The sequence below is a fragment of the Phyllobates terribilis genome, unplaced genomic scaffold (assembly GCF_046119375.1).
Source record: "Phyllobates terribilis strain yellow unplaced genomic scaffold, ASM4611937v1 Scaffold_7__3_contigs__length_470593459, whole genome shotgun sequence".
NCBI classification, from domain to species: domain Eukaryota; kingdom Metazoa; phylum Chordata; class Amphibia; order Anura; family Dendrobatidae; genus Phyllobates; species Phyllobates terribilis.
This window is the reverse complement of record NW_027362767.1, coordinates 368,154,570-368,168,904: the sequence shown is the minus strand read 5'-3', so window position 1 is coordinate 368,168,904 and position 14,335 is coordinate 368,154,570. Positions and strand designations below refer to the sequence as shown.

At 40.2% G+C, this 14,335-nt stretch overlaps 1 protein-coding gene across 3 annotated transcripts in view; it reads right to left on the bottom strand.

Moving 5' to 3' along the window:
- LRCH2 (leucine rich repeats and calponin homology domain containing 2) overlaps positions 1–14,335 on the bottom strand; it is a 90,093-nt gene that overhangs the window by 16,992 nt on the left and 58,766 nt on the right. For all 3 annotated transcript variants that reach the window (XM_073641352.1, XM_073641353.1, XM_073641354.1), the window contains 3 exons: positions 9,975–10,032; positions 4,630–4,742; positions 407–544 (listed from right to left, as the gene is read on the bottom strand). In XM_073641352.1, coding sequence (XP_073497453.1) covers positions 407–544; positions 4,630–4,742; positions 9,975–10,032 — 309 coding nt within the window. The remainder of the gene's footprint in view (positions 1–406; positions 545–4,629; positions 4,743–9,974; positions 10,033–14,335) is intronic.

Here is a 14,335-nt window from a genome sequence, read left to right as displayed (position 1 = left end):
TCGCCCCATTCAAAATAAAAAAAAAAAAAAAAAACACATACGCATATTTGGTATCGCCGTGTTCAGAATCGCCCGATCAATATAAAAAAAAGAATTAATCCGATCTGTAAATGCCGTAACGAGAAAAAAAAATTCGAAACGCCAGAATTACGTTTTTTGCTCGCTGCAACATTGCAATAAAAGTCAATAACGGGCGATCAAAACATTGAATCTACCCCAAAATGGTATCAATAAAAACTTCAGCTCGGCGTGCAAAAAATAAGCCCTCACCCAGCCATATTGAAAGATAAAAACGCTATGGCTCTGGGAACAAGGGGAGCAAATAACTAAAATGCAAAAACGGAAAATCCCAGGGTTGCGAGAGGGTAAATAAGGAATTGACAGTCGCTACAACACGAGTCCTTACCACTGCTGGTGATGGAACGTGAATACTTGCAACTGAACGGGGTCGTATATGATTGGCAAGATGACACAATACTACGCCGTCCATGAGGGCTCCTCCAATATCTTCTGGCAGGATGACCTTCAGCCTGGACTCCAGATTCTGTGGAAATAATGCAATTCTATAAATGAAGGTCCGTGGGCTGCCGGCATCTATGTATATGAGGGGAGGAGAGCGCGCAACGTCGTACTGACACTCTTCTCAAGAACCAGTTATCTTTTGTACAGAAGGAATGGTGTGTAGCATTAACATGGTGAAAATGCACAGTGATATGGCTAACCAATGTAAAAAAAAAAAACAAGGGTTTACCAATTTCTTATACCCTTTGCTGTAAAAATACAAAATAAATGGAAATTATAATTAATTATATGCACTGCATGCTGAAGCTTTGCGACGCTGGGGTCCTGGGCTCAAATCCCACCAAGCACAAGATCTGCAAGGAGTTTGTATGTTCTCCCAGTGTTTGTGTGGGTTTCCTCCGGGTTCTCTGGTTTCCTCCCAAACTCCAAAGACCTACTGATAGGGAATGTAGATTGTGAGCCCCAATGGGGACAGTGATGCTGCCTAAAGCGCAGTACAATTAATAGCGCTATATAAGGGAGATTATTATTATTATTATTCGGTTCGCTTTCTAAAATTCCATCTTTGATATATGGGAGGTTGCCAGTAACAAAGCAAACAGGATCATCTAATGTGAGTGATATAGTGAGGAGGGGAAGACTCTGTACAAGTAAATAATGGGGGTCCTAAGGTCCGTTTACATAAACTGACTGGCAGCACAATACGACCACCGATCAGTAAACTTCCACTGATCAGCGGTCATTTAAATGCTTGTTCACACAGGCAGAATATGAGTAAACCATAATTCTTGACAGTGAGAGTGCAATTAACACAGGATTTGCACAGCAGAGAGTGAAGATCTTCTGTGCGGCACAAAACTATTTTACCCAACGATCGAGCGTTTTGCTTGTTCATGGGGGGTGATCAGCAGCCAGTTTACATGGAAAGATAAAGGTGAGCTGAGCATTTCAATGCTTTATTTCAGAAAAAGTAACGCTTTTCTTATATGTAAATAAGTGGAAGTCCGAAGTAAAGGTCATAAATTCTTAATGTAAGTCTACGGGAGCCAGAACGAGGTCAGTATGAGGCGCTCAGTCTCAAATTGAAAAGTGACCCCCGTCTCGCCCAGCAAACTCTGTACCCAAAACGTTAACATTTGGGCTTTACAAATCCACTTTTTTTTTTCAATTTTGCATTTGAATTGGAGTGCTGCCTTCTTTCTATGCTTCATATTATGGAACTGATTGGACATTTGTCTGGAGGCCTGGCACCCATTGTGAGTAGAAGTTAAGTGGTGCTGATCCACAACCCTCTTATCTACATAAAATATTATATAATATATACAGTGGGTAAAATAAGTATTCGATACACTGCCGATTTGACAAGTTTTCGCACCTACAAAGAATGGAGAGTTCTGTAATTTTTTTCGTAGGTACACTTCACCTGTGAGACAGAATCTTAAAAAAAAATAAATAATTCAGAAAATCACGTATGATTTTTAAATAATTAAATTGCATTTTATTGCATGAAATAAGTATTTGATCACCTGCCTGCCAACAAGAATTCTAGCTCTCACAGACCTGTTAGTTTTTCTTTAACAAGCCCTCCTACGCGGCACTCATTACCTGTATTAATTGCCCCTTTTTGAACTCATTACCTGTATAAAAGACACCTGTCCACACACCCCAACCTCTCCACCATGGCCAAGACCAAAGAGCTAAGGACACCAGGGACAAAATAGTAGACCTGCACAAGGCTAGGATGGGCTACAGGACAATAGGCAAGCAGCTTGGTGAGAAGGAAACAACTGTTGGCACAATTATTAAAAAAAAAATGGAACAAACAAGATTACTGTGAAACTTCCTCGGTCTGGAGATTCATGCAAGATCTCGCCTCGTGGGGTAAGGATGATTCTGAGGTCGAATCAGCCCAGAACTACAAGGGAGGACCAGGTCAATGACCTGAAGAGAGCAGTCATGGATTAAAATCCTGCAGGGCATGCAAGGTCCCCCTGCTCACGCCAGCACATGTCCAGGCCTGTTTGAAGTTTGCCAATGACCATCTAGATCAGTGTTTCTCAACTCCAGTCCTCAAGACCCACCAACAGGTCATGTTTTCAAGTTTTCCTTAGTATTTCTCAGGTGATAATTGCATCACCTGCACAGGCAATAATCTCATCACCTGAGCAATACTAAGGAAATCCTGAAAACTTGATCTGTTGGTGGGTCTTGAGGACTGGAGTTGAGAAACACTGATCCAGATGATCCAGAGGAGGATTGGAAGAAGGTCATGTGGTCAGATGAGACCAAAATAGAATTTTTTGGTATCAACACCACTCGCCGTGCTTTGAGTAAGAAGGAGGATGGGTACAACCATGAAGCAGTCCCAACTGTAAAACATGGTGGGAGAAACTTCATACTTTGGGGGTACTTTTCCGTAAAGGGGACAGGACGACTTCACCGTATTGAAGGGAGGGTGGATGGGATCCTGTATCGAGAGATTTTGGCCAACCTTCCCTCAGTAAGAGCACTGAAGATGGGTCTTGGCTGCGTCTTCCAGCATGAAATTGACCTGAAACACACATCTAGGGCAACTAAAGAGTGGCTCCGTAAGAAGCATTTCAAGGTCCAGGAGTGGCCTAGCCAGTCTCCAGACCTGAACCCAATAGAAAATCTTTGGAGGGAGCTGAAACTCAATGTTGCCCAGTGACAGCTCCAAAACCTGAAAGATCTGGAGAAGATCTGTATGGAGGAGTGGGCCAAAATCCCTGCTGCAGTGTGTGCAAACTTGATCAAGAACTACAGGAAATGTCTGACCTCTGTAATTACAAAGAAAGATTTCTGTACCAAATATTAAGTTCTTTTTCTATTTTATCAAATACTTATTTCATGCAATAAAATGCAAATTAATGATTTAAAAAAAGTCATACAATGTGAATTTCTGGGGGTTTTTTTTAGATTCTGTCTCTCACAGGTGAAGTGTACCTACAATAAAAATTCCAGACCTCTCCATTCTTTGCAGGTGGGAAAACTTGCAAAATAGGCAGTGTATCAAATACTTATTTACCCCATTGTGTAAATATTTATTTTTTCTTTCTTTCTTGAAGTTGATTGAAAACTTTTTTCTGTTAGTGAATAGCACAGGTGCGCTTCATTGTATTTTGAGAATAGACACTTGGTTCTAAGAAATAAAAGAAGGAAGGAAGATGACAAAACGTTCCATTGCTTGAATTCGCACTAAGCACAGACAGAGCTGTGAGAATAAGAAGTGGCGATGAACTAAACATACTAAAGAATTACTTTCCTAGCAGCTAGTGATTGCTATAAAAAGCAGCAACAAAAAAATTGTGTCATGCTCAGGGAGATCTGACATGTCTGTGCATTACAAAGACAGTGCACTCAAGTAAAACCTAGCCTAGCTGCCAGCTTTTCCACTACATTAAAGCTGATGGTCATAGCAGTGGCACGTCTTATAGTCAACTTACTGTTGGAGGATACTTTTAACTTATTTAATCAAAGACTGGAATAAAACATGCTGGTTTTCAGCAGCAAAAAACAGGACTAGATAGAGAAGCATCAGTTTTTTTCTTTATACATTTTCGTTTTCAGATGCACTGTTGATTTTGACAAAAAGAAAAAAATCCGAAATATAGTATTTCAATCTGTAAAAATTGTTAGATAAACATCAACTGCACTACAGGGACCCACACCAATTACTAGAAAGAACAAGGGTCTTAGGCTTCCTATTCTCCCATGGTAGAAAGACGGCATCCAGTAGGAGCTGCATGGAGCGCGCAGTCGCACCCCTTCAACTCTATTCATTTTCTGAAGGAGCGCATTGCTCGCCATTGTGGCAGGGCCATAGACTTTTAATTATAGTAGCAGGGTGTATTTGTACCAGGCAGTTCCATTCTCTCCTTCTGGCTGTAGACTTGCTGCCACGGGAGAACAAGAATCTTAAGTCTGGAAATCAGGGGAAGAATGGTAAAAGGTAAAAAACTTGTTTGGTTGTATAGGCAAATCGTTATTTGTCTGAATCATTCTCACACATGGTGCACATTCCCGTTGTATTATGGTATATGGCTGTTTTGTACTCTGAAGTGGCAGCATAGCCCCAGTCTCACATACATTTCGCAGCTGCTTTATCTGCTCCCTTTCTTCTCTTAGATGTTCCATTTTTCTTCGCATTGTGAAACCTGGATCTAATGACCCACCCTCTTGACGAGAAGAGCGACTAAAAGCTGAAATAGAAAGGAAACCAAATGTGATATGAAGCGATCACTATATGCATTTTAATATGCAAAAAAAAAAAAAAAAGACTCAAAACATCAGAAACAAATGAAAGGGCTATCCTACAAAGAAAATAATATATCCCCTATTCACAGAATAGGTTACAAGTGTATAATTATTGGGACCCCCACCAGTCACCAAGATAGTGGTACTAAGCCCACCATTGCTCCTCACTGCATAAACTCAGAGCAGCAGCGCACAGGTAAACTCCCAGCTATTTAAAGAGAACCTGTTATCACGATTTAGTATGTTAAAATAAAGGTATGGCCATAATGGCCCTGTTATACTGATTTAATAGATACCTACAGGTTTCTATTAAATCAGTATAATGGCGCCAATATGGCCATACCTTTATTTTAACATACTAAATTGTGACAGGTTCTCCTTAAAGTCAATGGAGCCAACAGAAACAGCCTTACTGCAGTCAGACACTAGAGGAAGCGGCAGGGCACATGTGTGACCTCCAATGCATTCACTACTAGTGATGAGCGAGCATGCTCGTTTAACCCTTTCACCGAGCACGATCGGGTGCTTTCCAAGTATCTTCGGCGTGCTCATATATTACGCTCGAGTCCCCGTGTCTGCATGATTTACAGCTGTTGGGACAGCCTCAACACAGGCAGGGACTGCCTATTTGTTAGGGAATCCTCACATGTGTTCAGGTTATCTTATAGCCATAAATCATGCAGAAGCAGGGATTCAAACATAAAAGATACGAGTACGTCGAGCTACTTGGTAAGCACCCGAGCATGCTCGGTGAAAGGGTTAAACGAGCATGCTCGCTCATCACTAGTAGTGAATGCATTGGAGGTCACACATGTGCCCTGCCGCTTCCTCTAGTGTCTGACTGCAGTGTGGCTGTTTCTGTTGGCTCCATTGACCTTAAGGAGAACTTGTCATCACAACTTGGTATGTAAAATTGGAAATTAGGGAAGGTTGGTGGGGGTCTTCTTTTCTCCTATTTGTACACCCCACCAAGAGGTCCCATTTTCAGGATTTCCTTAGTATTGCACATGTGTGAAAACCTGTAATAACTTCTGAAACAGTGATAATAATTTCACCAGTTGTGCAATACTAAGTTGATCCTGATGTATGTCAAGCAAAGCTCATGGTTCAGACAACATGAATTAGCCAACAGGTTCCCCCCCCTTAAAGGGCTATGGATAACTTCGCACAGTTTAATTGTTAATTTGCCCTGTAATCATAGTGGACCTGTCCATTGGGCCCAAAAAAAATGTTGTTAAATACCTTTAATAATTCGAGCTTCACTGATTCTGCTGTATTTTTTCATGTATTGCGCTGTTCTGCTCCATTGCAGAAATTTGAGCAGTATGAGGCTATGTGCCCAGATGCAGAAATGCTGCATATTTTTTCCGCTTCTCCCTGGCAGGAAAAACCCATGCGGATTTTACATGCGTTTTTCCCGCCAGGTAGAAGCATTTGTCAAGTGTTTTTGCATGCATTTCTGCATGCGGGTTATCAAGCGTTTTTCCAAGCGATTTTAGCATCACTTGGAAAAGTGCTTGACAACTTGGTCACACTATATAAATCCATGCAACCCGCATAGATTTATATAGTGTCACCAAGTAATTTTTTTTTTTTTTTTTAACTAAGAATAAGAATGGTAAAAAATAAAGATTTTACTTACCTTCTGATGGCCCACGGTCTCCCCGATGTCTCACGGTGGTGTGAAAGACCTGCGATGAGGCCATTGAGTCATGTGACAGGTCACGCGACTCAATGACGTCATGTCAGGTCCTCACACCACCGCGAGCCGCCCAACACACCAGACGCATCGCTGAGGAGACCAGGGGCCATCAGAAGGTAAGTATAATCTTTATTTTTTATTTTAAATTCTTTTTTTTAACAGGTTCTATGGTACCTGGGTCTGGATGAGAGTCTCCTCTTCTCCAGACCCGGGTACAATCCGCACATTGAAGCGCTTCATATCCGCGTGTGCACATGTAGTGATGCGGATATTAAGCGAGTCAATGCAAGTCAATGGCGGCAATTACGCTGCATTTCCGCAAAATTAATGGACATGCTGCGTATTTTTCCGCAATGATAATCTGCCGCGGAAATTTCCGCAGCATGTGCACAGCACATGCGGATTATCATTGGGGACCATGGGGCACGTATTACCAAGTGATTTTAAAGCATTTTCGCTGCGGAAATTCCGCAGCAAAAACGCTTGAAAAACGCATAGTGGGCACGCAGCCTGAGAAATTGCTGCTTGTAGTTCAACTGGGAGTTTCTACAGAGTCTTCTCTGCGGGCATTTCCCTTCACCTTCCCAGATGCTGACAATCACAGCTCAGCAGCATCCAAGACTGTTAGATCAGTCTGTGACAGAGGGTTGTAGGCGCACGCCCCCAGAGAAGACTCTGAAGAAACACCCAGTTGCACTACAAGAAGAGATTTCACATATTGCACTTCAGAAGCAACACATGTGAATATCTCTGCAATGGAACAAAGCAGCATACAACAGAAAAAAATGACAGAATCAAGGAAGCTCAGGGATTTCAACTAGGTATTTTACTCGAAATTTTGAGCAAGTAACATATGCTCTTTAACCCCTTCACCCCGAAGCCTGTTTTCACCATCCTGACCAGCTGCACTTTATGAGTTAATAGCTCTGAAACGCTTCAAAGGATCCCTCAAATTCTGATACTCTCTTTTCATGACATATTGTACTTTATGTTAGTGGCAAATTTAGGTTGAATTTTTTTGCGTTTATTTGTGAAAATATAGGACTGAGAAAATTTAGCAATTTTCAATTTTTATATCCTTAAACTTAGTTAGTCATATGCTGTACAAAATGATTTATAAATGACATTTCCCATATCTGCTTTACATCTGCATCATTTTTGGAAAAAAAAATTTTGTTAAAGGGTTAAAGGTTGATTAGCAATTTATTTTTCCCCAAAAAATTTACAAAACCATTTGTTTAGGGACCACATCAAATTTGAAGTGACTGAGGGGACTTTATGAAAGAAAATACCCAGAAGTGACACCATTTTAAAAACTGCACCCCTCCAAGGTGCTAAAAATCACATTCAAGAAGTTTATTAACCCTTCAGGTGCTTCACAGGAATTAAAGCAACATGGAAGGAAAAAATGTACATTTTAATTTTTCCCATAAAAATGTTCATCTAGCCCCAGATTTTGCATTTTTACAAGGGTAACAGGAGAAAATAAATACTACAATTTGTTGTGCAATTTCTTCTAAGTACCCCATATGTGGGGGAAAACTACTGTTTGGGCGCACAGCAGGGCTAGGAAGAAAAGGAGAGTCAATTGACTTTTGGAACGCAAAATTGGCTGGAATAGATAACGGACGCTATGACACGTTTGCATAGCCCCCAGTGGAAATCACATATTTCCGTTAACAGATGAAGGACCTGAGTGGGGACTTGCTTTTTTGTGGATTGAGTTGAAGCTTTTCTTGGGAACAATTTACATAGCATTTTGTAGACTGACCCCTTGCGGGCAGGGTCCTCTCTCCCCCTCTACCAGTCGTTGACTCGTTTTGTTCAAGATTATTGTAAGTGTTTCTGCTATGTATACTCCTTTTTTTACATGTAAAGCACCATGGAATAAAATGGTGCTATAATAAATAATAAGAGTTTATCCTGTGCTCTTGCTGAGCACTTACATCGGGGTTTCTATCTAAATCTCCAAGTGACGTGATTCAGATGAAACCCCTGAGGGATCCATTTACTATAATGAGGCAGTAGTTACTCTGGCCTCTGTTCAGCATTGTCCTTTTCAGAGGTGCACAAAACTGCAACAGACCTAAAAACAGGGACACCGCCGGATCATAGGCCAGACGGCGTCCACGGTGCCTCCATCTGCCTCATTATAGGGAATCTTCCGCCGGTGGTTCCAACTGAATCACGTGTTTTAGAGATTTACACGGAAACCCTAGTGTAAGCGCTCAGCGCAGAATAAATGTGCGCCAAGCCTTATTGCAATCTTTGTGAGGCAGAATGAACAAATCAACAGCAGGTGAAGAATTGTTTTAATTTTTTAAGCCGTTCCTCGTGCAGTATAAGTGATTGGACGACTTTATTTTTCGGGTCGGTGTGATTACAGCGACACCAGATGTATACCGGGTTAAGTGTGGGTGCTATTAAACAAAAAAAAACACCTTTTCATGCAAAACAAAGTTTTTGCATGGTCATATTTGAGAGCTATAATTTTTCCCATATTTCGGTAAACAGTCATGTAAAGGCTTGATTCTTGCAGGACGAGTTGACGTTTTTTATTGGTACCATTTTCAGGCACATGACATTTTTTGACCACTTTCTATTCCAATTTTTGGGAGGCAGAATGACCAAAAACCAGCAATTGAGGAATTGTTTTTTGGTGTTTATTTTTATGCCGTTCCGCGTGTGGTAAAATTGATAAGGCAGTTTTATTCTTCGGGTCAGTATGATTACAGTAATACCATATTTATATTATTTTTTTTCTATTTTACACAAAAATAATTTTATAAAAAAAGAAAAAAATTGTTTCGCCTCGCTAAATTCTGAGAGCTATAGCTTTTTTTATTTTTCAGCTGATGGAGCTTGTTTTTTGCGGGACAAGATGACGTTTTCAGAGATACAGCTTTTATTTACATTCGACTTTTTGATCAGCGGTATGACTATGAAGCATTTTTTAGCCACATTATTTTTATGGTGTTCACTGAAGGGTTAACTTGTGCGACAGTTTTATAGGTCGAGTTGTTCCGGACGCAGCAATTCCAAATGTGTACTTTGTATATTTTTGTTTTTACATAAAGATATGTATTTATTGTATATTTTTTGTTCTTTATTTTGGGATTTATTTTTTATTTTTTTAACTATTTTTTTTTTTTTTTTTTTTTTTTACCTTGTCCCAGTATGGGACATCAACTTTCATGGACCTGATAGCTGATTTAATACTCTGCAAAAATTGAAGTCAGCCTTCAACCTGTTTAAAAAAGGTACTCCATGAAAAGCTCCTTTAACCCTCGTGTTATGCACGGCCCCATCATATCGCGCACTAAGCAACACAAGGTTTTATATGGCGTGTTCCTTTAATTATGTATTCTAAGATAAATAGGATACTTTTCATTAATCCTCGTGAATATTTATTACAAGTAATAGAAAATTCAGAGGAAAGAAGTTCCTGGGACATAAGTGGATAAGTAACGCTTACCAGATCTTGGCTTCAATCCAAATGGCGTTGGTGAGTTACTATGCGACCTTTCACAATCCTATCATTCAAAGAAGACAACATTTTTTTATTTTTTTATTTTAAGTCACAATTTAGGATAAAAAACAAAAATATAAAAAGTTTTAACTTTAAGTTACAAAACTACTGTACATTACTGCAAAAAAAAGGCTTTAAGTTAAAAAAAAAAAAATCCTCTTCTATTTGGTTGTGTCTATCGGCTGATTATCGCGGGTCCTGCATCCCCAAACTGATAATTAGCAGCATTTGACCATTCATTAACAGGCATCCGGCTACTATATAACTAAGCAAGTCACATTAAGTTTATTGGACCCTTGGCTCAGAAGAAAAATATGTTATCATTTCTCTGGAAAAGCTTTACACAGTGGGGGAGGGATGTGAACTACGGGTCGTGAACTATATCCAAACTAAAAGTCATGTCCGTAAAATAATGTGGGAATCCCGCTAACAAGAAAAATGTTAAGAAATTCCAGAGAAGTTGAAAGATTGCAGCTTTACTCATTTCCAGTAGCTAAAAAGGGAGGACAATTCAAGCATGGATATGAGAGACGTAGGAACCAACATAAAAAGCTACATTTATATATACCAATATTATCCCAGCTAAATGGCCATAAAGCAATATTACCATACAACACCCCAATGAGCCAGGTATGCATTAAAAATTTAATTTTATTAATGAAAAAAAAGAAAAGTGATACAAACAACATATAATGTACAAGGTGAGTAAACCCGGTTAATAAAGAAAGAGACACAATTTATGTAGTACCAATATTAATCAGGGAGTATACAATAATAAAGGTTTAGGAGATGGATACATCAAGGGTCAGACAATTCATACAGGTTTATTAGTTAATAACCCAGTGGTAATTATCTTAAATATACATACATTGTGGCATGCTAATCCTTCTATATTAGTAAAACTAGCAAAAGATCATCTCTCCATCTCCACCATAATCATCCATATGTAGGATGTAAGGAAAATATAAATATGAGGAAAATATACTGTACACTCCCTGAAAGAAGTTATGTCGCTTATCCATGTTATGTAAATAAAAGCTTATAACTTGACGTTAAATTCATCCATTGGTTTTATAAATTACTCTTTTGAAAGCTGAAACCCTCCCAAATTTGGTTTAGGTAAAGAAAATAAATTGGCATCAATGCTGAAATATTGATCATTTAACCCATTTACAATCCAGGGTGGTTTGCACGTTAATGACCAGGCCAATTTTTACAATTCTGACCACTGTCACTTTATGAGGTAATTACTCTGGAACGCTTCAGCAGATCCCCCTGATTCTGAGAATGTTTTTTCGTGACATATTGTACTTCATGATTGTGGTAAAATTTCTTCGATATCGCTTGCGTTTATTTGTGAAAAAAATGGAAATTTGGTGAAAATTTTGAAAAGTTTGCAATTTTCAAAATTTGAATTTTCATGCGATATGTCACACAAAAAAGTTAATAAATAACATTTCCCACATGTCTACTTTACATCAGCACAATTTTGGAACCAAAATTTTTTTTTATTGGGGAGCTATAAGGGTTAAAAGTTGACCAGCGATTTCTCATTTTACCAACAAAATTTACAAAACCATTTTTTTAGGGACCACATCACATTTGAAGTCACTTTGAGGTGTCTATATGACAGAAAATACCCAAAAGTGACACCATTCTAAAAACTGCACCCCTCAAGGTGCTCAAAACCACATTCAAGAACTGTATTAACCCTTCAGGTGCTTCACAGGAATTTTTGGAATGTGGAAGAAAAAAATTAACAATTCACTTTTTTCACAAAAATGTTATGTTAAACCCAATTTTTTTTTAGTTTCGCAGGGGTAACAGGAAAAAATGGACCCCAAAATTTGTTGTGCAATTTCCCCTGAGCACGCAGATACCCCATATGTGGGGAAAAACCACTGTTTGGGCGCACGGCAGGGCTCGGAAGGGAAGGAGCGCCATTAGACTTTTTAAATGTAAAATTTGCTTGAATAATTAGCGGACACCATGTTGCGCTTGGAGAGCTCCTGATGTGCCCAAACATTGGAAACCCCCCACAAGTGACCCCATTTTGGAAACTAGTCCCCTCAGGGAACTTATCTAGATGTGTGGTGAGCACCATGAACCCCCAGGTGCTTCACAGAAGTTTATAACACTGAGCCGTAAAAATAAAATTTTCACCATGTGCCTAAACAGTGGAAACCTCCCACAAATGACACCATTTTAGAAACTAGCCCCCTCAAGGATTTTATCAAGGGGTATAGTGAACATTTTGAACCCAGAGGTACAACACAGAATTTGATAACATTAGGTCATCATATTGAATAAGTTGTCATTAGTCTTGAGCGCAAGTGCTCGCTACTTGAGTTTGCATCAGGTACTCAGGTATGCACCATGTATCGCGGATGCTCGAGTCCCCACCCACATGTTTCATGGTTATTAGACACCCAAAAAAAAAACATGAGGGGGATCGCTCGTGCATGGCAGGCAATCCCCGCGAGGATTTTTTGGTCGCAAAGCATATGGGGCGGAGACTCGAGCACCCACGATACTCCATGAATACCCAAGTACCCGATGCAAACTGAAGTAGCGAGCACTTGCGCTCAACACTAGTCGCCATATAGTCATCTTTTTTTTTTCACTTTTGAAAAAAATCCCAACCGTAACCCTACCCTAGCCCAACCCTAACCCTAGCCCAACTAACCCGAGCCCAACCCTAACCCGAGAGTTTATTTTTCACACCGTTCCTCGTGCGGTATAAGTGATGAGATTACTTTATTCTTCGGGTCGGTGAGATTACAGCGATACCAGAATCATATCGGGTTTTTATGACTGACAGCGGTCAGTCACTAAAAGACTCATTTTTTGTAAAATCTAGTTTTTGCATCACCATATTTTGAGAGCACTAATTTTTCCATATTTTGGCCAACAGAGTCATGTAAGGGCTTGTTTTTTGCGGAACTGGTTGATGTTTTTATTGGTGCCATTTTCAGGCACGTGATTTTTTTGATCGCTTTCAATTCCGATTTTTGGGAGGCAGAATAAACAAAAACCAACAATTCAGGAATTGTTGTTTTTTTTTTGTTTTTTTTTTATGCTGTTACGCGTGTGGTAAAATTGATAAGGCAGCGTTATTCTTCGGGTCAGTACGTTTACAGCGGTACCACATTTATATTGTTTTTCTATGTTTTGGCGCTTTTACACAATAAGGCTATGTGCCCACGATGCAGAAATGCTCCGGATTTTTTCCTGAGCGTTTCTGCATCTCCCTGGCAGAAAAAACACATGCAGATTGTACATGCGTTTTTCCTGCCAGGGACATGCGGATGTGAAGCGTTCTTCACATGCATTTCCGCATGCGGGTTATAAAGTGCTTTTCCAAGCGATTTTAGCATCACTTGGAAAGTGCTTGACAACTAGGTCACACTATATAAATCCATGCAAACAGCATGGATTTATATAGTGTGACCCGAGAGAATGTCAAAAAATAAAAAAAATAAACCTATACTTACCTTCCGATGGCCCCCGCAGTCTTGCTGCGCTCCTGTGCTGGCTTCCGGCAGATCGTGGTACGCTGTACTGAAGGATCTGCTGTCACATTACTGATGTCACCGCAGGTCCTTCAGTCCTGCGCGATCTGTCGGCAAGCACAGGAAAGGAGTCCAGGGGCCGTCGGAAGGTGAATATAATCTTTATTTTTTTATTTTATTCTTTTTTTTTTTTACAGCTTTTTTAATGGTACCTGGGTGTGGAGGAGACTCTCCTCTCCTCTACACCCGGGTACCATCCGCATATTAGAACGCGCCAATTACGCAAGTACAGATGCAGTCTTGCAGAATTGGCTCGTTCTAATGCAAGTCAATGGTGGCGAAAACGCAGCGCTTCCGCAAAATTAATGGACATGCTGCGGATTTTTGAGCACAGCATAAACGCTGCGGAAAAATCCGCAGCATGGGCATTGAAAGTGCGGAATTGCATTGGAGACCATGGGGAAAGGTTTACCAAGCATTTCCCAAGCGTTTAAGCGGCAGAAATTCCGCAGCATAAACGCTTGAAAAACACATCATGGGCACACAGCCTTATACTTTGTCCCACTATGGGACTTTCACTTTTTTTTATTCTGATCGCCTGCATAGCACAGGAATGGAGCACCATCCCTGTGTCATGCAGGCAGTCAGCGCTGCACAGGGATAAGAGAGTTTGGTCATGCACTGCGCATGACCAAACTATCTTCCTGCTGTCTGGTGACCCGGATGTTGTCATGACTACATCGGGTCGTCATGGCAACATCCGGGAAGCCGCGGCAGACAGCGCTGGAGGCCGGA